The 27,693-nt window shown below is 49.7% G+C and overlaps 1 protein-coding gene and 1 long non-coding RNA gene across 5 annotated transcripts in view; one reads left to right on the top strand and one right to left on the bottom strand.

Annotated features, from left to right (window-relative positions):
- The window catches only part of DAPK1 (death associated protein kinase 1), a 172,066-nt gene that overhangs the window by 96,439 nt on the left and 47,934 nt on the right, over positions 1-27,693 (top strand). For all 4 annotated transcript variants that reach the window (XM_070590713.1, XM_070590711.1, XM_070590712.1 and 1 more), the window contains exons 4-11: positions 21,582-21,720; positions 23,413-23,542; positions 23,710-23,758; positions 23,860-23,886; positions 24,381-24,533; positions 24,896-24,941; positions 26,087-26,176; positions 27,474-27,566. In XM_070590713.1, coding sequence (XP_070446814.1) covers positions 21,582-21,720; positions 23,413-23,542; positions 23,710-23,758; positions 23,860-23,886; positions 24,381-24,533; positions 24,896-24,941; positions 26,087-26,176; positions 27,474-27,566 — 727 coding nt within the window. The remainder of the gene's footprint in view (positions 1-21,581; positions 21,721-23,412; positions 23,543-23,709; positions 23,759-23,859; positions 23,887-24,380; positions 24,534-24,895; positions 24,942-26,086; positions 26,177-27,473; positions 27,567-27,693) is intronic.
- LOC139078743 (uncharacterized) lies at positions 19,690-20,942 on the bottom strand. The gene is made up of 2 exons (XR_011531785.1): positions 20,796-20,942; positions 19,690-20,650 (listed from the first exon to the last, which is right to left on the bottom strand). It is a non-coding gene; the product is annotated as an uncharacterized lncRNA (long non-coding RNA).

Below are 27,693 nucleotides of genomic sequence, written 5' to 3'. Positions count from 1 at the left end.
CTCTTGCTGTTCCCTCTTCCTGCTGCTCCCATTTCTTCTCCGCATGGGGAGGCCGTCTGGTCACAGGCTCCCTGCACCATGCGGCCACTTCTCTGTCCTCAGAACCCAGGTCCCTCCCAGGCCAAGGGCTGCCAGTTGGGTGGTCCAGGCTCAGCCCAAACCTTCCACCTGGCTTTCCTAAGTGCTGGTCATCTGGCACCCATGTCCAGGTGCGCCGTGCCCAGACATCTGGGAGAGTGCTTGGGGTCAGCTTTGGAGAGAGGAAGCAGAGGGACTGGCCCGACTGGCGCTCCAGAGGAGAGAGCGCCCAGAGCACAGGCCATGGGGGATTCCCTTATTAGGCTAGTGTCCGAGGATGGTCAGTAACCATCTCTCCAGACCATGCTGGAGCCCCTAGGAGCCTCCCTTCTGCCTCATGTCATCGCAAACGTTGTTTAAAAAGCAAGCAGAAATACTTCTAAAATAACCAGTATTGCTTTTTTATCTTAATTTGTATCTCCAAGTACCTGAATATTACCTCATCTTCTTGTTCTTAATAAGGTCATATTTACTGTGATGCACATGAGGAACCTGTGAGCTGGGTAGGACCGCAGTCAGCATCTGCCTGCTCCGTCCCAATATGTTGGTTTCATTTCCGGCCTCTGAATGCACGTGGTTGCCAGGCGTGGCTGCAGGGTGGCGCAAATGCTGCGGTGTTGACGGAGTTAGCTGTGAGTGAGGTGTGGCTAGAGGACTGGCCTTCCCTAGATGGCAGAAGTGTCAGGAACTTTTTTCTTCCAATATTTTGATGGGAAAACTCAGGTAGAATTGGTTGTTTCAGAAACATAGGGAAGAATGGTCGCTTCTTTTAAGGTACTTCCAGTTTGGTGTGAATCTTTGCAAGCCTCCATGAGTCCATAGGTGAAGGACAAGAGAGGCTTTCCGTGGAGAAGAAAGGGAAGCTGCACTCCCTCTGATCTTTGGGCCAGCCACTGTGGTTCCCTGCCTTACATTATCTCATTTAAACCTGGTGCGCCCCCAGGAGGGTGGTGTTGTCACCACCCTGCACATTCGGAAGGCTGTGCCCCTTCTATCCGGATATAGGTGGTGGGGATTCTAATTCTCAGACAGTAGCTTCTTGGGGATGGAACTTTTTTGTTTGAGTCCTAAAATTCTGCCAAGCCCCCGTTGGACTTAGCCTAGAAGGCCCACTGTCCATCTTCTCTAAGCCGTCCTCTCTGGGGGCTGGGGGAGGGGGAGTGAAATGAAAAGACCACTTTGGAGCAGGAGGACGTTGCAAGGCTGCCCTACTTTCCCTCCCATGCAGGGCTGCCGGTCACCTTTGACCATCCTCCTGGGCAGAGATTCTCTCGCGTCTGTCCTTCTGGAGCCACGTTGTCCTCCTCAGTTTCAAAGCAGTGACTGAACGACTTTTGAAAGCCAGCCTGGACTTTGCAGACCTTTCCGTCTCTTTCTCCAGCGCTGCTCCTCTGGCAGCCGTGTTGTTCTTGCCCCTTGTTGGTTGGCCTTTTCATGGTGCTGGGAGAGGGCAGAAAGTGTCCTAGGAGGTGGGATGGCTTTGTGAGTGCTCTGGTGTTACGGCTGCATGTGCATATTTGCCTCCTCAGTATGTTTCTCTGAGGGCAAGACCGTGTCCTGCTTTGGCCCATGGCGCTTAAGACTGGCTCGGCCCAATAAAAGTGCAGAAAGTCCAATGGAGCAAGAAGAACAAAGTGATGTGATGGAAGGGTCATGTGTGCTCAAGAGCCAGTTGACCTCTGACGGAGACACTTTTCTTTGTGAGACGCTGATCTACCTGCTTGGGCTTCAGGAAATGTCATCTTGACCAGGTTTCCTAGAGAATAAGGAATAAACTCTGAACATTAGAGTTTGAGTCAGTCTGGGTTTTACCAGGAAACAGATGGTGCACACAAACAGGGAAGTTTGAAGAGCATTTAATAAAGAGGCTGTTAACAGGGGTGTGTCCAAGGGATAAAGAATTACATGATGGGGATGCACCCTAGGAGTGGTGATGGCTGTGAGCTCTCACCACCCTTAGACCTGAAGAGGAGAAGGGCAGTGGCTTGGGGAACCTCGAAAGGATAACCTCATGGAGAGGACCACCTGACCTGAGCTAAGCCCCCAGTAGAGGGACTGGGCCAACCCATGGCAGCCTGGCAGGGGGAAGTGAGGTTGACCTCGCTCTCCTTCCCTGTGCTGCTGCTGTGCCCAGACCAGACCAGAAGACAACTGACCCAGAGCCTTTCGTTCAGTCTCTGTGAGCAGCCTGCCTGCACCCAGAACTGAATGGAGAAGGGTGGGGCACAGACTTGGAGCCAGAGATAGAAAGTAATCTTGCTCTGGGTTTAAAGGGTTTCTCTTGGTTCTGTAGTACTTTGGACACTAAGTAGTTAGAATCCAAACTTTCTGGCGCCCCCTGATGAAATCTACTGAAGAATACAATTTGTCACAGGATGGTTGGGATCCATTTGATCTCATGCCCTCTTTTCTCAAAGGCTGTGTGCCCATTACAGATTCTTAAAAAGGAAGTACATTTTTTTGAAGCCTGACCCCCCTGTGTTTTCCCTATTTTTCACTTTATTAAAAGCTTTATTGGAATGAGGAGGTGGAGACACGGAGGGCCAGGGTAGAAGTCTTGGCTCTATGGCTTTCCGTTGCCAGGGCAGCTCTTCCAGCAGGAGAGCTGTGTTCATCCTGCCTCTCCCACCCCTCGCGTGCTGCATCCCTCTCGGAATGGATGGGAGCTGTCTCCATGCTCCTTGGCCTCCATGTGTCTAATGATGCAGTGGAAAGGATTTTCATGGAGACGGGAAGCAATCTGTACCTGCCCCTTTCTTCCTTGACTCTCACTCCCTCTTCACATCACTTTAATCCACTTTTCATCTCTCTACTTGCCACTGAAAGGACTACTGCCAAACCTTCCTCGTTTGCAAAATTCCTCAATAGATATGCAACCCATGATACTTGACTGTTACCTCCCAATATGTTGGTAATCCCTAAAGCTATATCTCTAGGTCTCTCTGGAGCCCCGCAGTTGCTTCTCCAGTTGCCTCTTCAACGTCTCTATCCGAGTGGATCTCCCCCAGGTACCTTGAACTTAACACGCCCCAGACTGAACTCATAGTCTCCCCTCTCAGCCTACTTCTCCCCTCTCCTTCTGTGGCTCAGTTCATGGCATCACTGTCATCCTGGTTGCCCAGACTGGAAACCTTGGCACCATCCTTGCCGCTTCCTTCTCCCCCTCAACTCCCCACTGTGCCTCATAGCCAATCTTTCATTAAGTTCTGTGGGTTCTGCCTCTGCAAATGCTCCTGAATCTCTCTTTATTGCCATTCTCATACTTTTCCTCTGGTCTAGGATCTCATTAACTCTTCCCTGAATTATTACAACATCCTCTAGTTTCTCTCCTGTCTAGCTTGCCCTCAGATTTATTATAGAACAGCTACTTCTCTTACTCAGAAATCTTTGATGAATACGCATGTGAAAAGATACTCAATATCGTTAGTCATTAGGTATCCCCACAAATCAAAACCACTATGAGACCACTTCACACCCACTAGGGTGGCCGTAGTCAAAAAGACAGACAATATCAAGTGTTTGTGGGGATTTGGGAGAAATTGGAACATTCTCCAAAATGTAACAATGTAATGTAATGTAATTGCACTGCTAGTGAGAAATAAAATGGTTCAGCTACTTTGGAAAACAGTTTGGCCATTCCTCAAAATGTTATCATATGACTCAGCACTTCCACTCTTCAGACTATACCCAAGAGAAGTGGAAAGATATGTCCACACAAAAAGTTACGCTTGAAGTTTATAGCAGTGTTGTTCCCAATAGCCAAAAAGTCGAAACAACCCAAATGTCCATCAACTGATAAATAGATAAGCAAAATGTGGTATATCCACATAGTAGACTGTTACTTGGCAATAAAAAAGAATGAGGTGCCAATTAGTACCTGCTACAACCTGGATGAACCTTGAAAACGTTATGCTAAGTGAAAGAAGCCAGTCTCAAAAGACCACATATCATACGATTTGACTTATATGAAATGTAAACACTATTGAATTGTACACTTTAAAAGAAACAGTTACATGGTATGTGAGTTATGTTTCAGTAAAGCTTTAGAAAATATCTCTGATGGCTCCCTCCTGCCCACAGAATGAAGCCCACGATCCACAGAATGGTGTAGGATCTTTAAACCTGCGTCTGGCCACCTTCTTATATCCAGCCGCTTCCCCTCCACCCCTTTTGCCTCTGCCCTTGATGCTCAACCCACAGAGAACCTCCTGCCTTCACCAGCTTCTGCCTTGTTCTCAGGCGCCCCCAACCCGCTGTTTCTGCCGCATCCTCTCCCTGGCATGTACCTTGTCCACCTGGAGGATTCCTGCTCATCTGTCAGCGCCCAGCTCACACATCACCCTCTCTCTCTTTGGCTTTCCTGCCTACCCCAATTAGCTTTAATTGCTTTCTTATTTGTGTTTTCGTCACCTTTTAGAAGTGTGTTGATTATAGTACTTACTGTACTATGTTTTAAATGTTTGTGTGTCTTTCTCCTGTAATGGACTATGAGCTTTCCAGGGCATGTGCCAGCATTTTACTAATTTGTCTTTCTATCTCAAGCCTCTAGCAGAGGGCATGAATACCAGCACATGGTCGGTGCCGGTAAAAGTGGTTAAAGCTGAATTCTGTCAAGGAGACCAGCTGGGAGATCTTGATGAACAGCAGTGAGGGGCCTTTCTAGAGTAAGGACAGTGGGATGAAAGGAGGAAACAAAGCCAAGAGCGCTGCATCATTTGTGACCTGTGAAAGCAGCCTTTTCTCCTGAGAACAGAGCAGTTTGTCACCCTAGCTAATTTCCACCTTGGGCCTGACAGGGTTGGGACATAGGACCATGTGTTTAAAATGGGTGCACAGGATGGGGCAAAAAGTAGGCTAGAAGGAGGGTTGATGAGATTCCAAGGGACAGGAGCTGAGAACATACAATATGCCTGACTTTATGATGCTGAATGCCAATGACAGTCAGAGGTGGGTGGCTAAGATTGAAGCTTCTGATTGTCATTGATCTAGTATAATAATGCCCATCATGGGGCAGGTACTCACTCAGTCAACATCTATGCAAAGAAAAAAAATCAAGCAAGAAAGAAAGTAAGCTCTTCAGACAATGGAAAGTCACCTTGCCCATTATAGCATTCTGCATCCAGCCAGCCCTGCTCCAGCCTTGGCCTGGCCCAGGCTGACTGTGCTGTTGAAAAAGAGATCCAGAGCCCATCTCCATCTTTCTTAGAGGCTCCGGTGGGCATGGCCCTCTGCTCTGGGCCTCCTCTTCCAACAGAGTGGGGTTTCAGGCTGCCCACCCTTCCCTTTACCTAGGTGGTCAGTGGGAGGCGCCCAGCTCCATGCCCCTTCTCTACTGTAGTCCCCGTCTTCTGTGAGTGGCCAGGCTCTTGAGAGCTTGAAGAGGGGAGGCTAAGATAGGAAGTGGTCTGAGAGCTTCACCGCCTGCTGGGTGAATGTTAGCTCTTTCACCTTTTCCACCTCTTCCTCTTCCAAGTCATCTTCCTCCTCCTCTAATCCATCCTCAAACTCGGGAAGGACCACTCTACTTCACTCCCATTTTAAATCATAGCTTTCCACATCTAGGGGTGGCTAAAGAACGGGCAGCACCATCCTCCAGGTTGGCTGGTGCCCCATCTGATAGGCCGGTGGTCTTTCATCCCGAGATTTCCGGGTCGTTAACAACAATCAGCAGCTTTCGTTTGAGCCCTTTGCACTGGCTTGTCATGATAAACCCAGTCGCGGAGTGGGAGGAGATGGGTGGCTGTGCATCCCTGGATGATAGCCTTCCTTGTTTCCTTCTAGACGGGACAGGCTGAGTTTGGAGTGAACCTCCATGAACCTCCCAGCTTGGTTTACTTCCCACTGGCCTTTTGTTCTAGCGACCCAGGCTGAAGAGAGGTCTGGCTGCCCCGGCTTTTCCGTTTGCCCCACTTTTGATTGGCCTAGTTATTTTTGTGGGTCTCCAAAGCTTGGACTGAAGCCATTAGAGTAAAAGGAGGCTTGGCGTCCGCTGTGGTCAGTCTTGCTGAGTTTCTGATTTCCCTTTATATGAGTGCATTCTTTAGTTCAAGAAACCTGCGTGGACTGATTGGAGCTACAGTTTGCATCTCAGCCCCTCCTCCCCACCCACGCTCCCCCACCATATTGCCTGTAGCCGTGCTTCTCGTCCCTTTGTCACATCATGCCAGTGCACATTGCACGTGATCATTTGTTCAGAGCCCTGAGTAAATGCATGAGGCCATTCGTGGCTGGAGATGACCACCCTCAGGGTCCAGCCAGGTAGCGCTGGACCCCATCCAGACACCTGAGGGCTGGGGCTCCTGTACCTCTGAATACCTGTACCCCATTTGTGGTAACCCAGTTGGCAGGCTTGGCCGTTGAACTCTGGGACACCATGCCCAGAAGGCCACATGTGGCCTTTCTAGTGGGCTTCCTGTCTGAACCAGCGCAGCCAATGATTCCTTCATTCCTGGGGCCAACAGTGCCCAGCATTCCTGCACCTCCCGGCCTCACTGAACTTCCCAGGGAGGGGACAGTCTCTGTTGACAGCCTCGTGTGTCTCCCTCATTGTCAGCATGGCATTTCCTGAATATTCTCCAGTCTCCATGTCTCTCTTAAAATGTAGGGCCCAAGGCTGTCTGCCATCCTCAGGATGTTGAACAACAGCGCCTGGCCTTGTGCTTCAGATTTTAATCCACCCTGCGTTCCCAGCACAGGGAGCTAAGGACCTACTCCAACCCTGGGTCCCTTTCACGTACACTGGCATCTGCTTTTTCTCATCTGAATTTATCATTCAACTGGAGTGGATGCCTTTGCCTTTCCCTCTCTGCCCTCCCTTTCTTCTTCCCTCCACCCTCAGTGGAATTGAGACCTGGGGCCTCCAGGTCCGGGGCTCCTGACCACTTTACCGAGAGACCCGAGGTTCTCCAAGCATCCACGTCGGGCTCCCGACACGGCCCTTCCTTGCACGTTGTTACCTCTCTCCAAGGGCATCCTTTAGTCTCATATAATAATTTGGGAAGCACTTTGAGCCGTTGTTCTACTGAGGTTTCTGTTCTTGCTGTCTTACTTTTCTCCTGTTTCTCTTCCTGAATGGATGGACTCCATCGTTTTCATTTCTGGAAGCTTTAACCTGATTTTATCTATTTGTAATATTTTTATGTTACCTCCCCCACCCGTTCCCTTTCCCATGTCCCCTCTGTCCCTTTCCAATTTGGAAACAAAAATGCAAGTAGGGAATCAGAAATGAGCGAGGACCCAGAGTCAGGGGTGGGAGGGCTGTGGCTCAGGTTAATGCACCGTGGGTGTGATGACTGCCTACATAAGGCAGCCTTAGGCCTGAGTGTCACCCCGCGGCCTGAGCAGCAGGCCTGGATCACCCAAAAAACAACCATGAAGGCTTTCTTCTCCAGAGAGCTGGCTCTTACAAACCACATCTCGGAACTAGTCCCATGTTTTCAAGAGTTGGAATCATTTTGATCTAGTCAGTGGTAGAGAGCAAGCAGACTCTGCTCCCTGAAAGAGGAAGAGAAAGAGAGAAGTAAAAGTGTTTTTGGTTTGTTGGCTTGTTTTATAAATGCCGCATTATATTCCACATAAAGCTTCTTCAATTTGAAAAAAAATAAAGGTTTTATTTTTTAGTGCCATGTCTAGCTGAGAACTGCAGCCTCTTGTTTGAAAATCTGCCTCAGCAGACTGCCGCTCCATCACTTGGCCTTGACTTTGTGCACGCGGTCATCTCAGTGAGGGCTGGGGGAGCGTGTCAGGGGATGCTCGGACTGGAGCTAGTCCTGATTATTCTCTGTCCACAGCTGCTGCCACCTTCTGAACAGCTCAGTCATGTGTGCTGGTCCTGTGTCATGTCACGCCCGCTGGTGGTGATAAATCATGATGCATTTTCTGTTTACTAATCCAGCGTTCTGTTTCCATCTTGGATACAGAAAGGAAGTCGTGATTCTGCTCTTTCATTTATGAATGAAAGTGATTGCTTTAAAATCTTCAGTTTTCCATAGAGGCCACACTTTAATCCAGCTTCACAGATGAGTTCTCCTTGACAATAGAAGGCCAGATTTTTGAGGCAAGGGACCTTTTGGGGATCCCAAATTATTTCCAAACGCAGGTCTTTTTATAAGCTGGAATCTTCCTTTTCTTGCCACAGCTGGCAGAGCTAACAGGTTTGGGCCCTCATGCACAAAGTGTACATTCCTAAAAGCATATAGACCAACTTTCTGCTTATTCGATACAATTTCAGCTTTTCTTGCCAGTTTCAATAGTCTGGCCCCCTTGAATCCTGGAGGCCCCGTGTCTACCTGGAGGCAAAGGATCTGAAATAAAATCGTTAGTTCGGGGAGAGTTTGGGCCTTGGGCATAGCTGCCCAGGTGATTACGTGATGGGCAGGGAGTGCAAGTGAGACAAAGCTTTTAGAAAGTTTCTGGGTGTAAGAGTGGGAGGATTTTTTGAAAGGGAGGGAGTGAACGTTTCCTGGGTAACCACTGTCTGCCATACTCTGTGCTAAGTGCTTTTCATTTCATCTCATTTAATGAAGAAGCCACGAAAAACATGAGCCTCCTCAGGAAGCTTGGCCTGCAGAGCACACCGCCTGAGATGAGGAGGTAAAATGTTGTCCCTCCCTGGAAGGAGCTCAAGCAGCTGTATTTTTTCTGAGTAATAATTGTTATTCATTGAGGACTTTCGTGTGCCAGGCTTTGAGCCCAGCACAAGTCTAACCCTCGAGAAGGCCCAGGGAGGTGGGGTCTGAGGCCCATTCTGGGTGTCTTTTGCTGCCTGACAAACCCCTCCAAAGCTTACTGGCTTAAGGTGGCGCCACTCGTTTTGATCGTGGGTCTACGACGTGGGCAGGGCTTGGCTGGGCCAGCTCCTCTCTGCTCCCTGTAGCATCAGTGGAGTGACTGTCTGGTGCTGCAGGCCCCCTTCTGAGACGTCTCTGTCACCCCACCAGCAAGGTGGTGCTGGCTGCTGCCGGGAGGCAGTCGGGGGTGTTGGCTCCGCTCCGTGTGCGCCTCTGCTGGTGCTGCTGGGCTCTCCACCAGGTGGCAGCCGCGCCCAGAGCAGGTGTTCCACACAGGACGAGAAGGCTGCCCGTGTCTTAAGACCGATGCAGCATCGCTTCTCCCATCTTCTGTTGATCGAGCAGTCACAGCCTGCACAGACTCTCGGAGAGGGGAAGGAGACCGCAGCTCTCACTGGGTAGTGTCAGAGAATTTGCGGCCATCTTTATTCTGCCAGAGGCCCAGAAAGGTTAAGTGCCCTGCCCTGGATCACACAGCTAGCACATGGATGGGTCCCCTGTGCTCTGCTTCCTCTGGGTCTTGTGACACTCTGGAGTTGGCCAGAGCCCTTGACTGACCTCAGTCCAGATTTCTGTACCTTTCCTGCCGTTAACTGGTCTGTAATGTCAGTGCCCACCACAGCTACAGAGTCCTGGTAAAGCAGATTCTAGAAACATTCTAAATCACTTCCCCTGTATTTGAAATGGACTTTAGGAGCAACCCTGGCAGAATCCTGGGCTTGAGAAGAAAAGACCCAGGGGTGTGCGAGAGCCATTTTCAGAGACGGGAAGAACAGTTGCATAGGTCACAGTGTGGCTTGTATTCTGCGACCTGTGTTGTCCGTGAGCAGAGGTTGGCAAACTGCAGCCAGTGGGCCAAAGCCTCCGGCTGCTTATGTCGAGACTTCAAGAAAAGAAGGGGCTGCGTTTGAAATGGTTGAGGACAAAGGCAAGAAGCACACGTAGCAGAGCTGAAGTCGCGGCGGAGACTCTGGCCCACAAAGCCTCTTCCGGGAAGCGTGCCAACCTCTGTGCTAGAGGCAGAATCAGGACCTGCGGTACCAGAGCCGGAGTTCAGGCCACGTGAGCGGGAGTTTCTGACAGGAGCAGCAGCTCCCAACCCAGGTTGTGCAGCAGGTGTCTGTGCCTCGGACACTGGAGATCGGTGGTGTGCTGGTAAATGGGTAACGACCGGCTCTCCAGGCAAGAAAAGCCCTGATTTGTAACGTTGTCTATTTCTATGGTACAAATGCCACCAAGGCCAATTGCCAGTTCTGACGCGATGTCACAAACAGTGGGTTTGGGAAGAGATGCGTGTCAGCGGCTCTCGGCGCTCCAGTGTACCACTGTAACGATTCAGGGGCGCGCCGGGATGTGGAGCTGCCCCTGCGCAGCTCCTAATCGAGAGACAGGCAGGCGTTTGGGGAGGAACAATAGTGCTGGGAAAAAGTCCTTTGAAGTTCCCTCTGCCTCTCTGAGCTCACTAGCAGCCATTATTAGATCTACAGGCACAGCAAGATGAAGTTCCGTGCCCTGGATCACACAGCTGCTAAACTCCACCTGATATTTCATTGTCCTCACTTTTGGTTTAGAAAATCTTTTTTTTTTGAGGAAGATTAGCCCTGAGCTAACTACTGCCAATCCTCCTCTTTTTGCTGAGGAAGACTGGCCCTGAGCTATCATCCGTTACCATCTTCCTCTACTTTATATGTGGGGTGCCAAGCAGTGCCATCTCCGCACCTGGGATCCGAACCGGTGAACTCCAGGCCGCCAAGAAGCAGAACATGTGAACTTAACCGCTCTGCCACCGAGCTGGCCCCCTGGAAAATCTTGATTTCTACAATGAGTGATAAGTTTGACTGCATGCAACTTTAGAATCTCTGTTTAACTAAACATCACTTTAAGCAAAGTTAAATGGCAAATAGATTGGGAGAAAACATTTGGAATATATAAGAGATCAAAGTTTAGTATCAAAAGGATGTAAGGGACTCGATCAATTAAAGTTAGAAACACTTGACAGTCCAGTAGAAAAATGGGACACAGCTACAAACAGCCGATAAACATATGACAGATGATCACTCTTTCAAAGTGAGAGAGTATGTCTCACTACTGAGCAGGGAAATGCAGGATAAGACACTGATTCATTATTTCATCATCAGATTGGCCCAAAGTAGTAATACCAAGGAAGTGAGGCTGGGAGGCCACAGCACGTTCATCTGCCACAGCTGGAGATGGACAGAGGGACTTCAGTTTTATATATGGATGTTTTAATTTTTCTTAAGGAGAATATATGTATTTCTTGTATAATAGTTTTAAGAGACCAAGCTAAAGTTCAGTCCTCCCCAGATGGAGTGGCTTCTGTAAGGGAACGGGCCATTTCCCTGGGTTAGCCCGGATCTGCTGGGTTGGCGCCTGGGGGCGCAGGGGAGGGGCATCTGGCTGTGGGGGGCGCTGTGGCCCCTGAGATTGAACTTCCCTTGAGGCCTCTTTCTAATCATCTGTCACCTCCGTACTGGCCTCAGTGTTCTCTTACCACTTTTGCCTAGGCAAGAAAAGGCTTTTGTCCTTAATTTCTCGTTGCGTAATTGAGACTGGACAGAAGCATGTTAGTTAAGTCTTTGTTTAACAGGAGGGAACTAGAGAGTCGCAAGAAATGGGTGGCGTTGGGTTTGGGCTGCCGGCACGGCGCCCCGCCCTCAGCCCCCGCCCCCTTCCTCCCAGGGCAGCCTCTCTTCCCCGGCTGCTCTCAAGCACATGTGGATTCCTCTGTGTCCAGACCCAAGGGACGGTTCAGGGAGCCAAGACCACTTTCCAACTTATTTCATGTCTAAGAACCCGCTTCTCCCCCAGATTTTTGGCCCCAGGAGTGTTGACCGATTTCCGGAAACGCCTGCTGTTTAACCACAGGAGTGTGTGTGTGGCCTGGTTCCGTTGTTCCCACGACAGCCACGTCGGAGTCCCACTCCACAGGCCAGCATCTGCACAAGAGATACACAGAGAGGAGCGTCAGGGGCTTCTCTTACCCAGACGTGTATGGCTGAGAGGAGCTAAGGCCAAGGATGGCTGAGGGAATGTTGACATACTTACCATGTGACAGACGCTCATATCCTAAGTCATGTTATCCCCATTCACCCCCAGTAGTAGTAATGAACAGTAGTTATTAATATCCCCACTCTGCAGACGAACAAGCCGTGCCTCAGAAAGTAACTGAACTCCCTGAGGGCACAGAGCCCAGATGGAAACCCAGAATGCCTGCCTCCACCGCATGTTCACCTTGAGGGATCTCCTTCCCCTAGGGATTTCCTTCTAGAAGCTTCCACAGGCTCCTCCCTGCTTCTGCACAACTTCCTGGTAAAATGAAACGTCACTTCCCCTGTGAATTTGAGTGACAGGCATTCTTTTCCATGAGTATCCCCAAAGCTGTTTTTAAGTTGTTACTTGAATTTGAGGTAAAGACAGACAGAAAATGTATTTTCAGATGCAGCTTGAATTTTGAATTCAAAGGAAGCCAGGCTAATTCAGAGGAGGTGCGAAGGTCAGGAACTCCTTTGATACTATTTATGTGATTTAAGGGGCAACACAGTATATAGGCAAAGAGTGGTGTTCTCAAACCCTCAATCTGCTTCCGACCTTAGATTCACACCTGTTTCACAAATGCACAGAGCCTGCCTTTCACATTCCGCAAGGTTCTTGGCTACCCGGGGACTTCCCCTTAGAACGTTAGAACGTGAGCCGGCGGAACCGAGGCATTTCCGTTAGAACGGGAGCTGCGAGAGCCTGAAAACCCGCCCGCGTCCCTGGCTTAACGAGAAGGGTGCTCAGCACGCGGCTTGGGCCGTGGAGCCAAGCTCCGATTTTTGCTGCACTTGAAGGCAGAGCCAAGAGGTGGTTGGGTGCTTCCATGCGCGCCTTCACATCGTCGTCCACCCGCAGATCAGCTCTAGGAGAGAATCATCTCAAGGTGCTGGGGACATTCTTCAGGATGGACCAGATATGCGTTTCTCGTCCACGTTTCCTGACCTGAATGTGAAAGTTGTCGTAACAGCAGAGAATCTGACAGCAAGACTGCAAAAAGCATCAGTGGACTCAGATTGCCCCTGCGCATTGCTCCTATCCTTGATCCTGAGCTGCTGTAGCCGTTCTGTAACATTTATTTGTAGCCTGTGAGCAACTGCCACCTTACGGGATGAACTGTGTCCTTCCCAAAAAGCTCTGTTGAAGTCCTAACCTCCAGCACCTCAGGATGTGACCTTAGTTGAAAACAGGGCCTTAGCAGATGTGACTAGGTTAAAAGGAGGCCGCTGGAGTGGGCCCTAATGCATTCTGACCGGTGAACCTACAGAAAGGGGGAGGTTAGGCGCAGACCCAGACATGGAGAGGCCGGGAGAGGGCCGTGCAGCGGAGGCTGGGAGTGGTGCGTCCGGAGCGGGGGAGCGCCGGAGGCTGCCGGCAACCTGCTGAGGCTGGGAGCACACAGAAGGACTTCCCTGCAGGCTTCAGGCGGAGCAGACCCTGCTGGCGCCTTCATTTCAGACTTCTGGCCTCCAGAGCTAGGAGACAGTACATTTGTGTTATTTTAAACCATCTAGTCTGTTAGTGCAGCCCTAGCAAATTAAGACAACTACCTATCCCTAACCCTTATAAAATAGACATTTAGGTTGAAATAAGATTGAGGACTTCAGTTCGTCTGTCATAGGTAGTAGGACATTATATTTTCCAAAGATGGCTGCAGGGACTGTGAATAGTGTTAATCTAGAAATTGGAATCCCATTAATAGTTTCTCTTACATCACCCTGAAGGCCCACTTTGTTTTAAAGCTGTGATGTGTCCTAATTACATTCTGTTCCCGCTAGGTTTTCTGGGAGGCCTTGGGGGTAGGGGAGGAGAGGGAACCTTCATATTTTCCAGCTGTCTTGGTGAAAACAGCCAATGCTTATTAGCATGCATTTCACACAATTTTCATGATGATGCTATAATTTAAAACCCTCTGGCTCAAAGACCTAATAAAGGAGGTGAAACGCTTTCTAAATTTGCTGCTCAGATTGCTCATCTCTCTCTCCATCTTCCTTCTTAAGCAGGGTGTAACATTTGGAACAATGAGCAAAAGTACTAAGGTCTTGGCTGATTTCCTCGTTAGCATCTTTCTGCCGTTCAGCAGCAGCATCGGAAGCATTTGCCTTCCGGTTCTAGCACGTCTGTGCAAGTTCCCATGTGGAAAGCATCTTGCAGTCACTGTCTACCTTCTGAGATTTGGGGGGCTACCTGCAGGGGGTAGATTATCAGATGATGCTTATTGTGCTCCCAAACCTTTGCTGAAATCACTCGGTTTCAATTACTTTCATTACTGACTAAAGATTTTATAAGTAGAGGTTCATGGCTAGAACATGTGCCTTCCCAGATTGGCGTGAAGGAGGAAGAATATGTATATAGGGCTTTCAGGGCATCAGGGAGCCAGTGATGGGCCCAGGGAGATGGGGGCTCTCCCAGCCCTCTTCGCATCTAGCTGAACAGTTTGGCGCCTGGGCAAGTGGCAGTGTGGACCGCATTGTGAACAACGTGAGATTTGCACAGGCCTGGCGAAGGGGAGAGGCAGAAACTGGAGCCGACTGAGCCTCCTCTCTCAGTTGATCAGGCACTGCCACTTTGCAGGCTGGTCCCTCGCCCAGGGGGCTCCAGGGTTCGTGCCTGGTTCTCACTTCTGTGGTCAGGAAGCACTGTTGGAGTTGAGTTGCTCAGCGCAAGAAGACTGAATGGGGCACCAGGTGACCAGGCCCAGAGAAAGGCAAACCTGATTTCCGTTGGCTGAGCCACATAAAGAGACCCAGTTCAAAGGTGGTAAGAGTCCTGGTCATCTATTGCTGCGTAACAAATGACCGCCAAGCTCAGGGTGGTGCCGGTTGGGATCCCTGGGAAGCAGACTCCGAGATGGCGACAAGTGTGCAGGATGTTTCTTAAGAACTGCCCTTAGGATCAAGACTTGGGAAGCGGGGGAAGGAGCAGGAGTGGGCAGAAGTCGTGCTGCCTTGCAGCTCAGTGACAGCCCCAGCTGGCCCAACAGAGTCCTGGAGCCAGAATGAGCCTTGAGAGTCGCCACACCTCCGGCTGAGAGGACCTGGTCTTGTATTAGGTCTGGGCAAATGATAGTGCACAGGCCAAATCCAGGTGGCCACCTGTTTTTGTAAATTGAGTTTTATTGGAACACAGCCACACCCCCTCGTTTGCGTATTGTCTAAGGCCGGTTCATGCTGCTTGGGCAGAGTTGATTAGTTGTAACAGAAGCTGTATGGCCCACACAGCCTAAAATACTTAGTTTCTAGCCATTCATAGAAGTTTGTCCACCCCTGCTTTATGCTCCCGCACTGATCAGCCATTGGCTGTGGGCTTCCTGGGAAAGGACGTGACCTTGAGCGAGCAGCTCTGCAGCAGAGTCCAGCCCAGGAGGGGTGAGGGTGGAGGGCTGTGCTGCCTCCATCCTCAGCAGTGGGGACAGCAGATCCTTCCTCCAGGAGGAATGCGGGGGATGCTCATGGTGTCCACCACAGCAGCTTACAATGGCCGTTTTCTTGTGCTCACAGCTTGTGGGTCAGGAATTCTGGAAGGGCTCAGGTGGACAGTCTGACCTCTGTGGCCTCAGCTGGACTGGAGGGTCCACTTCCAGGGCTCCTTCCTTGCTCAGTGCTCCTCACTTCTTTCTCTCTTTATGGGGTGTCTCGTCTCCAGGGTTTCTCCTCAGCACACAATGGTTTTGGGATCGCTTTACTTCTTGTGGTTTTTTTTTGTTTGTTTTTGAGTAAGATTAGCCCTGAACTAACATCCACTGCCAGTCCTCCTCTTTTTGCTGAGGAAGATTGGCCGTGATCTAACAACCATGCCCATCTTCCTCTACTTTGTGTATGGGACACCTGCCAAAGCATGGTTTTATAAGCGGTGCGTAGGTCCACGGCCAGGATCCAAACCGGTGAACTCCTGGGATCGCTTTACTTCTTCCTTAACTTTTGTTTGTCTGGGAAAGTTTTTATTTCCCCATCGTAATTGAAGGATATTTTTGCTGGGTAGAGTATTCTTGGCTGCAGGTTTTTGTCCTTCAGAGTTTTGAATATTTCATTCCAATCTCTTCTAGCCTGTAAGGTCTCTCCTGAGAAATCTGCTGATAGCCTTATGGGGGTTCCTTTGTAAGTTATTTTCTTCTGCCTGGCTGCCCTTAGTATTTTCTCTTTGTCGTTGACTTTTGCCAGTTTCACTACTACATGCCTTGGGGTTGGTCTTCTTGTGTTAATAAAGTTTGGAGATCTATTGGCTTCTGTGACGTGAAGTTCCATCTCTCTTCCCAAGTTTGGAAAGTTCTCAGCCATTATTTCTTTGAACAGGCCTTCTGCCCCTTTCTCCGTCTCTTCTCCCTCTGGTATACCTATAATCCTTATGTTGCATCTCCTAATTGAGTCGGATAATTCTTGGAGAGTTTCTTCATTTCTTTTTAGTCTTAGTTCTCTCTCCTCCTCTGTCTGCAGCATTTCTATATTCCTATCCTCCAAATTGCTAATTCTGTCCTCCATATTATCGACCCTACTGTTCAGAGAGTCCAGATTTTTCTTAATCTCCTCCATTGTGTTCTTCCTCTCCAGTATTTCTAATTGGTTCTTCTTTATAGTGTCAAGCTCTTTTGTGACATAGCTCCTGAACTCATTGAGTTGTCTATCTGAATTCTCTTTTAGGTCATTGAGTTTTTTCATAATGGCAGTTTTGAAATCATCGTCATTTAGGTTATAGATTTCATTGTCTTTGGGATTGTTTTCTGGGTACTTATCATTTTCCTTGTGTTCTGGAGATTTAATATATTTTTTCATACTGCTTGATGGCATGGATTTGTGCCTCCTCATAGAGATAGAGTTTAGTCGCTGCTTCCACTTGTTGCGTCTGGTGTGTGTGGGGTGGGGGGAAGCTGTTTAGACTGCACCAACCAGGAACCCTATCAGCTGTTACTGACTGGGCCTGGACCCCTCCTCGTAGTCACAGTGGTCCTGTGGGGTCCCTCATCGGTTGTGGGGGCAATCGCAAGGGGGCCTCAGGTTGCTGGTGCCTACTGCTGCAGCCCACCTAGATGCGTTCCCTCCTTGTGGTCTGCAGCGGTGTTGTGGGCTTTCCCGTCAGCCAGGAGCAGGATCACCTATAATCTCCGATTTGTCTCTAACAGAGCCCACCAGATCACACTTGTCCACTATAGGTCCCAGCAGAGCTATGGGTATCTTCTGCAGTCTGTCGTTAGCTCACCTAGCTGTGCTGCTTTTGCCCCAGGGCCTTCCCGCCTTGCGATTGCCAGTTGGGCCCTCTCCACTAGTGCTGTGCAGAGGCTTTCGCTGAGGCTGCTGTAAGAACCTGGAGATCCCCCCTGGGCTACGTAGCTGTTTCACCGGAGCTCTACTCTGCCCCACTTCACTCTCACGGGATCTCTGGGAGCCCCTTGCCTCGTCTGGGACACGGCCATAGTCCTTGGGCCTGGCAGTGGCTTGTAAGCTGCTGCCTTGTGGGGAATTCTGCTCTAGGGAGCTTCCTGGTGTTCTGAATGCTGGGCGGGGCCAATGGCGAGCAGAGGCCCTCCCTGCTGGAGGGGTGCAGGACCCTGGAGCGACCCCCCGGGCCACAGAGCCGGGTGTTGGAGCTCCACCCAGGCCCCAAGCGCATCCACGGGAAGTCCGGGCACCCCCTGCACCGACCCGTGTGCAGGAGACCATGAGCCCAGCAGCAGCTTGCGGCCTGGAGCCACCCCAGGGGATCCTCCCACTGGGAGCTTCCGTTTGTCCTGGATTCTGGGCATGGCCTCCCTGCTAATGGTGAGCAGAGGCTTTCCCTGCCGGGAAGATGCGGGACCCTGGAGCCTTCCCCCGCGCCGCAGAGCCAGGCGCTGGAGCTCCAACCGTGTCCCCAAGCACGTCTACGGGAAGTCCAAGTGCCCCCTGCACTGAGCCGTGCGCCGGAGACCGTGAGCTCAGTGGCAGCTTGCGGTCTGGTGCCATGCCAGGCCCGCCAGGAGCTTCTCTTTGTTCTGGCTTCTGGGCAGGGCCTCCCTGCTAATGGCGAGGGGAGGCCTTCCCTGCTGGTGGGTGCGGGACCCTGGGGATTTCCCCCTGGGCTTAGGAGTGATCGCGGGGGGCTTGGGTAGGGGTGTTGTCACCTGTTTCCACTGTCGCTCCGCTGGTGAGTGCACACTCCTGCCCTTGGTGTGTGGCGATGCTATGGGGGAGTCCGCTGGAAGAGAGCCTCCTGCAGGAACTAGGCTGTCCGGGGGTCGGGGGTCGGAGAGTTTTCACCTATTTCCACCTCTTCCCAGGGGGAAGTCCGTGCGCCTTCCGATGTGTAGTAGCACGAGACTTTTAGGCATCTTGAGATGCTATCTGGATAGCCTTTGTTAATCGGTGAATGTCCAATTAGTTGTAGATTCGACGGGGGAGAGACAAAGAAGACCTCTCACTCTGCCATCTTGGTCCTGCCCTCTGGGATCGCTTTACTTCTTACATGAGGGCTGAAAAAGGCAGGATGTGGAAGCCCTGGGCCAGTGAAGAACCATACCACAGTGTCCCTTCTGCCATGTTTTATTGGCCAAAGTGGTCACAGGGCCCCCCCCAGATTCAAGGAGGTGAAGCCACAGATGCAGGATCACAGCACAGACGAACACATGGGGTGACATGCTTTTACACTATCTTTGGAAAATACATAATGCCTCAGTGGGCCAGGTAGCTGGCTCCCCCAGGGCACATCCTCTCCCAACTCCACAGTCACTGCCGTCACGTGAGTAGCTTGAAATGACCATGGTGGGAATATGACCCCTTGGGAATGAGCTTGCCCCACCCAACCCCAGAGAGCCGGTTGTTAGCTACAGTCCAGCACACCACTGCTGCTCTGGGAGGACCCTTGGTTTGAAGCCGGATGGGAAGAAAGCAGCATTTCTTGAGCCCTGACAGGCTCTACACGTCCTGGAACCTCAGAACAACTTTACAGGGTGCGATTGTCCCTTCTCTTACAGAGAGGAATCCCAGGTGCGGTGAGGTTCGGTAACTGGGCAGGATTTCGACTGGGTCTCCTTGCCCTCTGCCCTTCTGCCTCACAGAGCCTAGAGCCCTCAGGAGGATGAAGTAGGCTGCTCTTCACTGACTGGAGGAAGCTCAGGGGACATGTGAGGGAGGGAAAGCCAGCCAAAGAAGAGGAGCAAAGGCCTGGCCTGGGGCAGTGGCCGGGTTCCTAGGAAGGACTGGATCTCCACGCCCCACTGAGCTGTTTGGGTGCTATGAGATGCAGGCAGCGAAACCCCAGGCATTTCTCATTGTCAGGAGACGTATTGATGTATTTAAAAGAACAAGCATTCTGGGGCCAGCCCGTGGCCTCGTGGTTAAATTTCACGCACGGCCCTTTGGCAGCCCAGGTTCAGTTCCTGGCTGCGGACCTCTACCCCTTGTTGGAGGCCATGTTGTGGCAGTGACCCACATACAAAACAGAGGAAGACAGACACAGATGTTAGCTCAGGGCGAATCTTCCTCAACAAAATATAAACAAATAAGTAAAAGCACAAGCAGTCTGTGCGAGCGATGGGGAGTGGGGAAGACCCTGAAGGGAGCCAGAGCGAGGAAAGGCTGGGGCCAGGAGCCCCCTCATCTTGGGCGTGCCATGGTTAGGCCAGACCAGTGGATGTGAGGGGGGGAGGGGAGAGGCAGGGCAGGGAGGGGCTCCCATGCTGTGGGCTTCCCGGGGGGCAGGGAGAGCGTTGGCATTCTACAGGAATGGTGGTTCCTTCCTTTATGATGGCACAGTGCCACTGACAGGCCCTCAGCCCCAAGCCAGACCTGCCAGCTGCTTCACATATATTTATTTTCTTTAATCCTTAAAACCCTCAAAGGAATAGGTCCTATTATTCCTGTTTGATGAGGAAATGAGGCTCAGGGGGAAGGAATAACCTTCCAGCTGCAGAATTAAGACGAGCCGGATGCACGCACTCTGGACCATCCCTACACTGTGTGCCCAAGATGCTGCAGTCACTTAAGCAATGCCACCAACGCCAGAGAGCACAGAAGCAGATGATAGCGCATCTTTCTCAGCATTGGTCGGTTCACAGTTTCCCATTTTTTCTTCCTTTTTGTTCCCTATAGTTGAAAGATTCCCTCTTCCCATTTTGTTGGTTTTAAGAGGGATAAGAAGACAGAAAAGTGAGAAGCGGAGGGCTCGTGGCATTGAGTGGGAGCCGGTTCGAGATGCGTGGCCGAGGGCGCTTGGAGAGGAGAGGGCAGCGAGGCTGGGAGGGGGCAGGCAGGAAGGCCACTGCCTGGCAGTGTTGGTGCCAGCTGCAGGCCTCTGCCACCCACGGGGGCTTCTCACCATGTGGCACGTGGCAGATCTGCCGGCTATCTACTGGGGTCCCAGGGGTGGAGTCACCTCGCCCTCTGGATAAATATCCCAAAGTTATGTATCAGAGGGAGGACCATGTAATCAAGACTTTGAAAACTGGCCTCAGTCTATGGTGTGCTGAGAATCAGCTGGGGTGCTTGTTAGAAGGCTGTCTCCTGGCCCCCCACCCTTTGAAACTCCCAGGCAGCAGTTTGGAAGTCAGGCCCAGAATCTGTGTTTTTAAAACACACCAAGCAGTTCTGATGCCAGTGGACCCTGGGCCGGGCTTAGAAAAACACGGACTTAGAGGGTGAAGGGACCGGACCTGAAGCTTTTCCTTAAGAAAACGCCTTTTTTGTCGTTTGAGTTTAATGTCACCAGCAGTAGCTATCTTGTTCTGGATGTAGACATGGTAGGTATGTTTATGGAGCCGTCTGTGGAAAGAAAGATAACGCACACAGCAGTTACATGGGTAATTGCAGATAATTATTATGTTGTGAATGTACAGTTAAACTTGATCAAGATTAACTTATAAAAACTCTTATTAAAAGTTCCCTGTTATTTGCCATTTATCACTACCGTGAATTTTTTAGGGGAGTTTGTTCATTTAACCACTTGATAAAGATGTTTTGAGCTCTTGCTATGTGGCTGGCACGGTGCAAGAAGGTGGGGGCAGCTGCGGGCCACAGCCAGGGCTGACTTCTGTCCTCCAGGGGCTTCCAGTCTGGTCAGAGAGACAGACACAGTAACCCAGACAACCACGTGCATTGTGAGTTTGTGCATTGTGATAAGTTTATTCTTATGAGTTAAGGTATTTGTTAAATTCATTACTAAATGTGATTTTTATAAATATGTATGTATTTGCATATAAACAAATACAAAACAAAAAAGGAAAAATTTTTGTCAGGCTCTGTTGTGATTTTGAGTTTCAAAATGATTAACTCACAGATTATGAACTTCCCAGGTGCTCTCTGATTGGGCTAGGAAGATGTATTCTATAAATTCTGTACAAAGTTGGCTTGTAGGTCCTTTTTAAATCGGTGAATTGTCTTCGCCTTTAAATTTGTTTGATTAAGATGTTTTAAAGATCCATTGATATTTTTCCCCCCATCACATCTCTGCTCCCTCCCCTCATTTGTGAACATTAGCACATTAGGAAAATGGTACCCAAGGACAAATGTACAAATGTACCTGAAGGCCGAATTCTCATCCAGTGATGAGAGGCGAGATTCTGACTCCTGGCTTGGCAGTCTCAGCATGTGCTCATGCTGATTTCTTGCCTGAGATCTGAGCGCACCAACAGTCTGTGCGAGACAGGTTGACGGAAGGCCGGCTGCATCAATCACCTCTGCTTCCTGGTTGCAGCGTTGCAGGCGGTGAGCTGTTTGACTTCTTGGCTGAAAAGGAATCTTTGACTGAAGAGGAAGCAACCGAATTTCTCAAGCAAATTCTTAACGGTGTTTACTACCTGCACTCCCTCCAGATTGCCCACTTTGATCTGAAGGTATGTCACTGAGCATGAGCCAGAGAGAGGCTTATGCCAACACGGCCCTGATTGTTTGTTTGCTAAGAAGACTTGAGGCGTCTGAAAGAGATACTTTTTTCTTCTATGGGCTTAACGAACAGTTATCAATATAAATCAGCAAGTATATCATGCATACTGCAGGAACTCCTAACCTTTTTGTGGGATGGAGGCTGAGATTAATGATTATATTCTAGAATCCTTCGGCAAGAATTAAGGAGCTTTCTCAGTCAGGTCCTTAAACAAGGGGGCTGCTGTTGGTTATGGGGTATTTTCAGCCTGGAGTGGCCACCGGTTATGCAGTTTCCATCCCTCTGTGGCTGCGGGCACATAAGATGGAAGATGCCTTGATCTCTAGTTTCCTCTTGATGCGAGCGGGACTGTCATTGGCAATTGCCAAACTCGGAGACTGGCTAATTGGAGTCTTTGCCGAGCTAGAAGCAAGGCATTATGGGAGCTAAAATGGCATGTCATACTCCCAGCCGTCACAGAGGTTGTGGTCTCTTTGGGAAGGGAAGACACGTACATGAGCAACAGGAAGTGACAGTGTAAGACTCAAGCTCCATCCACGGTAGTGAGGACAGTGTCCCAAAGCAGCCAGGTGAGTGATTTTGATCACTGGAGCTGGGACAAGACGTCAGAGGAGGGAGGAATTTCTCCTTCCTTGTTGTAGCAGAGCTGTCCAGACCCCATCCAGATCCCCCAGCACTCACTAACTCACCATAAGGATTGCTGCTGCGAACGCCGTGGCTCTCTGCCTGCACCTGGTTTCTGGCTCTGGGAGCTGGAAACGCCAAAGGGCGAATGCCACAGAAGCAGCTCTGAGCCACAGGGGACAGGGAGATGGTGGGTAAACACCCCAGCTCCCTTGCGCTCTGGTGGGAAACTCTGAGTCACCCCCGCCTTGATAAGACACCTTGTATGGGCTTCCTTATTTCCGTTTCCCCGTTTCTCCAGCACGCATTCCCTGGAGCGCCTCCCACATAAGCCGCTTGTACCCAAGTTGCTATCTCAGGTCTGCTTCTGGGAGAACCTAAACCAGGACATTTATTTTTCCTGGTGTTCTCTTTCAACTACCCTGTTATCCCTATTTTTTGGTTGTTTTTTCAGGGAAGAGGGAAAACTATTCTGCCACCTTGTCTTTAGCGTAACATATGATAGCTTTTTAAGATTATTATTGTGGCAAAATAAACATAAAGTAAAAGTTATCATTTTAACCCTTTTTAAGTATACAGTTCGGTGGCATTAAGTACATTCACATTGTTGTGCAACTGTCACCACCATCCATTTCTAGAACTTAGTGATCTTCCCAAACTGAAACTCTGTACCTCTTAACCGCTGACTCCCCATCCCCCCCCCAGTCCCTGGCTACCGCATTCTGCTTTCTGTGTCTATGAATTTGCCTGTTCTAGGTACTTCATACAAGTGCAATCATACAGTATCTGTCCTTGTTTGTCTGGCTTATTTCAGTTAGCATCGTGTCTTGAGGGTTCACCATGTTGTAGCACGTGTCAGAATTTACTTCCTTTCTAAGGCTGAGTAATGTTTCATTCTAGGTGTACACCACATTTTGTTGATCCATTCATCCGCTGATGTACATTAGGTTGTTTCCACCTTTGCTTATTTTGAATAAGGCTGCTATGAGCATTGCTGTACTGTTTCTCTTTTTTAAAGCCTGAAAACATAATGCTTTTGGATAGAAATGTCCCCAAACCTCGGATCAAGATCATCGACTTTGGGTTGGCCCATAAAATTGACTTTGGAAATGAATTCAAAAACATATTTGGAACCCCAGAGTTTGTTGGTAAGTTTCTTTACTCATGTGTTTACTTATTTCTCATAAACATGATGCTGGCAAAATTCCCCGGCTGTGGCATCATTTCCCTGGTACATGTTTCTGGTTTATACAAGAAGATAGAATCTATCAGTTCGCTTCCTTCTGAAACTAACTGTGCGTTCATTTCCTCTCAGCTCCTGAGATAGTCAACTATGAACCTCTCGGTCTCGAGGCAGATATGTGGTAAGGAGCACGCCTCCGATGTAGTCATCTTTCTGATTTATTGTTTTATTTTACTGTTCTTCTGACCTTTGTTTTTTATTTCGTTTTTGTTTTGTGTTTAGGAGTATTGGGGTAATAACCTATATTCTGTAAGTACCAGAATCCAAACGCACGTTCTTTCCCTCTGTCTGTGAGACCGTATGTTGTATTAACCATTCTGTGTATCACGTTGATCTCTTCAGCTTAACTATGCTTTTTAATGTAAACATATTCATTTTCCACCCCCAGAACACATTTAGTTTATACTATTAAACGTTTTCTCCTAATTTGAAATGAGTCATCAGAAACTGCCGCATAGTCACTGAAAGAAACCGTGGCTGTCCATCCCTGCTGAGGGAAGGGGAGAGGATTTTTTTAACTGCTAGATGCCGTTCCAAATTAACTTCTTAAATGCATCCTTTGCATTAAGCTGAAGCTTTTGTTCATGACAATTACATGCCCTATAAAGTGTAACTGAATTCTGAAGTCATTGCCCAGGCACCAGATTATCGTCTTATCCTCACTCCCCTTGTCAGATGTTAGAGGAATAAAATGACAACACGAGAAGTAATTATTTGTGTTCTGTGCTCCACTTTATTAACAGCCTAAGTGGGGCCTCCCCATTCCTTGGAGACACTAAGCAAGAAACCTTAGCAAACGTATCTGCCGTCAACTATGAATTTGAGGAAGAATACTTCAGTAATACCAGTGCCCTAGCCAAGGACTTCATAAGAAGACTCCTCGTCAAGGATCCAAAGTGAGTGTCCGTTATTCCTGAAAGGGCTCAGCCCTGGCCTCGGCGGACGAGGGCTAGCACCTGTCCTGTGCTCATGGCTGTGCTCATGACACCCTGGTTGTTTCTGCCTGGCAGAGGGAAGCGTGCCACGTGAAACACTTCAGAAAATGCAGGCCGGGCCCTCTGTACCTGCTCAGTCGGTCCCTGCGGGCGCACTGCAATGGTCGCACAGATACTGACCTTGCTTTGGGCTTCCTTCCGTGGGGCGGGCCCCAGTCTGCATTCTCAGGCGTGTCTGCTTGGCAGGCCTGGCCGCACGCGGACAGCCTTCGTGTTTGCTTCTCTGGTCACAGCATTTTTTTTCTTTCCCCTCCCCCACAAAGGAAGAGAATGACGATTCAAGATAGTCTGCAGCACCCCTGGATCAAGGTAAGTGGCCCGTTGTGGTGGGTTTGGGTGTTACAGGGCATCCTGGCTCATTTGTCCTAGGGCACTACCAGTTACCATGGGTCCTAACCACAGGTCGCACCTGGAGTGTTGTGTTTGCTGCTGTGCCGTATTTTAAGACCACTGGAGATGAGCGTATCCTAATGATACCAGAGGTGGAGAGGAGTAAGCTATCAGAACGCAGGATTGTAAACACAGAGCTGAAGGTTAAGTCCACTCAACAGCCAATTTTGGTTTGACCTGTGGGATGTTGGCCCAGACAATATTTTTTAAAATTTTTTAATTAATTCCTAGCATTAGATATCATATCAAATCTGGATTTCCAGCTTCTCTTGAAAAATGTGAAGATCCACCAACACTGAGCACTCATCCCACAAGGTCACCAGCAGCTCGGCACAGCTGCCTTTGTGCCCGGGCCTGTGGCCACCCGCTGACATGTTACTCCTTGATGTTACCTACCTGACGCCTGTCAGCATTTGGGTTCCAGAACTGAAGTTGCTTCAGCTGGAGCAGAAAGGACTAAGGGTGGGGAATATGGCAGTTACAGAATAAAATCATGGAAGCTGTAAGCAGATTGCGATGCAGTAACTTGCATTACAGAAGTAGGTTTGGGGCAACTGGAGAACTGTTTGTCTGCGCGAGCTCCCAGCAGTTCCTGGGCCCCCCAGAATGCAGTGGGGTCTCCGTCTCTCGGCAGTGGAGCTAAATGGCTTCTGAAAAAGATGCAGTAGAAGGGATTCCAATGCTGTAGGGTAGGCCGTATTTGTTGACCTCTGGGGTCCCTACTTGATGACCTTGAGTTCAGATGCCTCAACATGGATGGCCTCACCGTGAATCTGGCCATTCCCAAACTCACTTGTGGAAAGTTGTAATTCAGCTTGATCCAAGCTCAACTTTTGCACTTTTCCCCAAGATCCCGTCTTTGTGGATTGTATCACACCCTTAGGCACAGAAGTTAGCCTCCCGAGACCAGGTTCCTGGGTGTTGCATATTATTCCAACTTGTGTGGTTGTTTAGGGAGGTGAATGTGTGAGCATCCTGAAGAATGAGAGGTTTCGCAAAGTTGTCGGGTACCACAGTTCCACAATCTGAGAGCTCTAAATTTCTTTCTTGGACTTTCCTTGTAGCCTAAAGATACCCAACAAGCACTTAGTAGAAAAGCCTCGGCCGTAAACATGGAGAAATTCAAGAAGTTCGCAGCCCGGAAAAAATGGAAAGTAAGATTGTTTGCTAAGGAGAGAGTCACTAACTCTGTTTCCTCTGTCAGGCTCCCCGTGTCAGGGCTCATCTCTTCTGATACTGTTGGTACAAAAGTGCATCCTTTTCTTTTTTGTTTAATTTACTCTGTAGTCTTCTGCCCTATTACCTTATTTTCAAAGATAAGCAAAAATAGTATCAGTCCTCTTTAACTTGTATCTTCACATGTAATTTTGCATTTTTTAAAATCAAAACCATTCCCAAGGCAAATTTTTAAATCAGCACAGAAAATTCTAGTGGAGTCTTTTTCTAAATTCAGCAAGCCCCACTTTAAATAAATGTCTTCTTTGTGGTAAGCAGCATGGTATTATGTTCCTACCGGAACTCGTGTGGATGGTTGTCTGAATCCAGCCTTGGTCTGTGGGGGGGGGCGGTGGGGGGGGCGGTGAGCATTTGCAGTGTGGTCTCTTGCACTTTTTCGGTGTGGACGGCCTCTGTGGGGGATGTGGCTCTAAAGGGCATTCCAGCCATCCCCGAACAAATCAAAACTCAGGGTTAGGCAGGTGACAGGATGGCTTCCCGAGCACAGAGTCACGTCCAGCCCAGAGGAAGCAGGGCCCTGCCGTGTCTACCCAGCAGCGGACGGGAAATGCGCCGTGTTCTTGCACACATGGAGTTGGGGGCGGCACGATAGGGATGAGGGGGACTGCAGCACTGGGTTACTTAAGGTTTAACTGTCAGTCTCAGGGAAGCCCTTAGAAGAAGGCTTTAAATGTAGAGTGAACCACCGTCAGTCCCCCTCACACACAGACACACACACACGTTCTTTACCTGTACGTCTACTTTGAGAGTAAGTGGAGGGCTGTTTGTCCTGTAGTCTGAGGAGTCCCCACCGGGTCATTCCCAGCCACTGTATGGGGTTTGATAGTCACGTTATCCACCATTGCCAGCTTGTCTGGGCACCCAGGACACAGGGCAAGGCGCCTGCATACGGCTTCTCTGCAGGGGCATGCGTGGGGCTGTTAGGTCAGATCCCGTTCCTGGAGCAGAGAACGAGATGCTGAGAGAAGGGAGGCAGGGGGTGTGGTCCTGCAATTTAATGATGAACTTCAGGAGGCTGCTCTCTGTCCTGTTGTCTTGATTCACGAGACCGTGAGAAGCATTCTTTAAGCAAATGCACTTGTGGCGTCACCCGCCCCTGCGTGCTGCCAGCCGTGAGCGCCGTCGCAGAGACTGTGAGGTGCACGGACTTGAGTATTGTTACCTAAGATCTCTCTCCTCCTCCCCCTGCCCTTTTCTCCTCTCTTTTTTTTAAAGCAATCCGTTCGCTTGATATCACTGTGCCAAAGATTGTCCAGGTCGTTCTTGTCCAGAAGTAACATGAGTGTTGCCAGAAGTGACGATACCCTGGTAAGCATGCCTGTGTGCCCTGGTGAGGCTCCTGCTCAGCACTGTGTATTTAGAAGCTTAAGTTGTTCAATTGCTTCAACAACTGAGAAAGCCTGAAGTCAGGGGAAGTGCAGTGGGGCTTGGGGTG

Source organism: Equus przewalskii, chromosome 22, assembly GCF_037783145.1.
Source record: "Equus przewalskii isolate Varuska chromosome 22, EquPr2, whole genome shotgun sequence".
Lineage (NCBI taxonomy): Eukaryota > Metazoa > Chordata > Mammalia > Perissodactyla > Equidae > Equus > Equus przewalskii.
The sequence above is the reverse complement of the archived record's forward strand: the minus strand, read 5'-3'. Positions and strand labels throughout refer to the sequence as shown.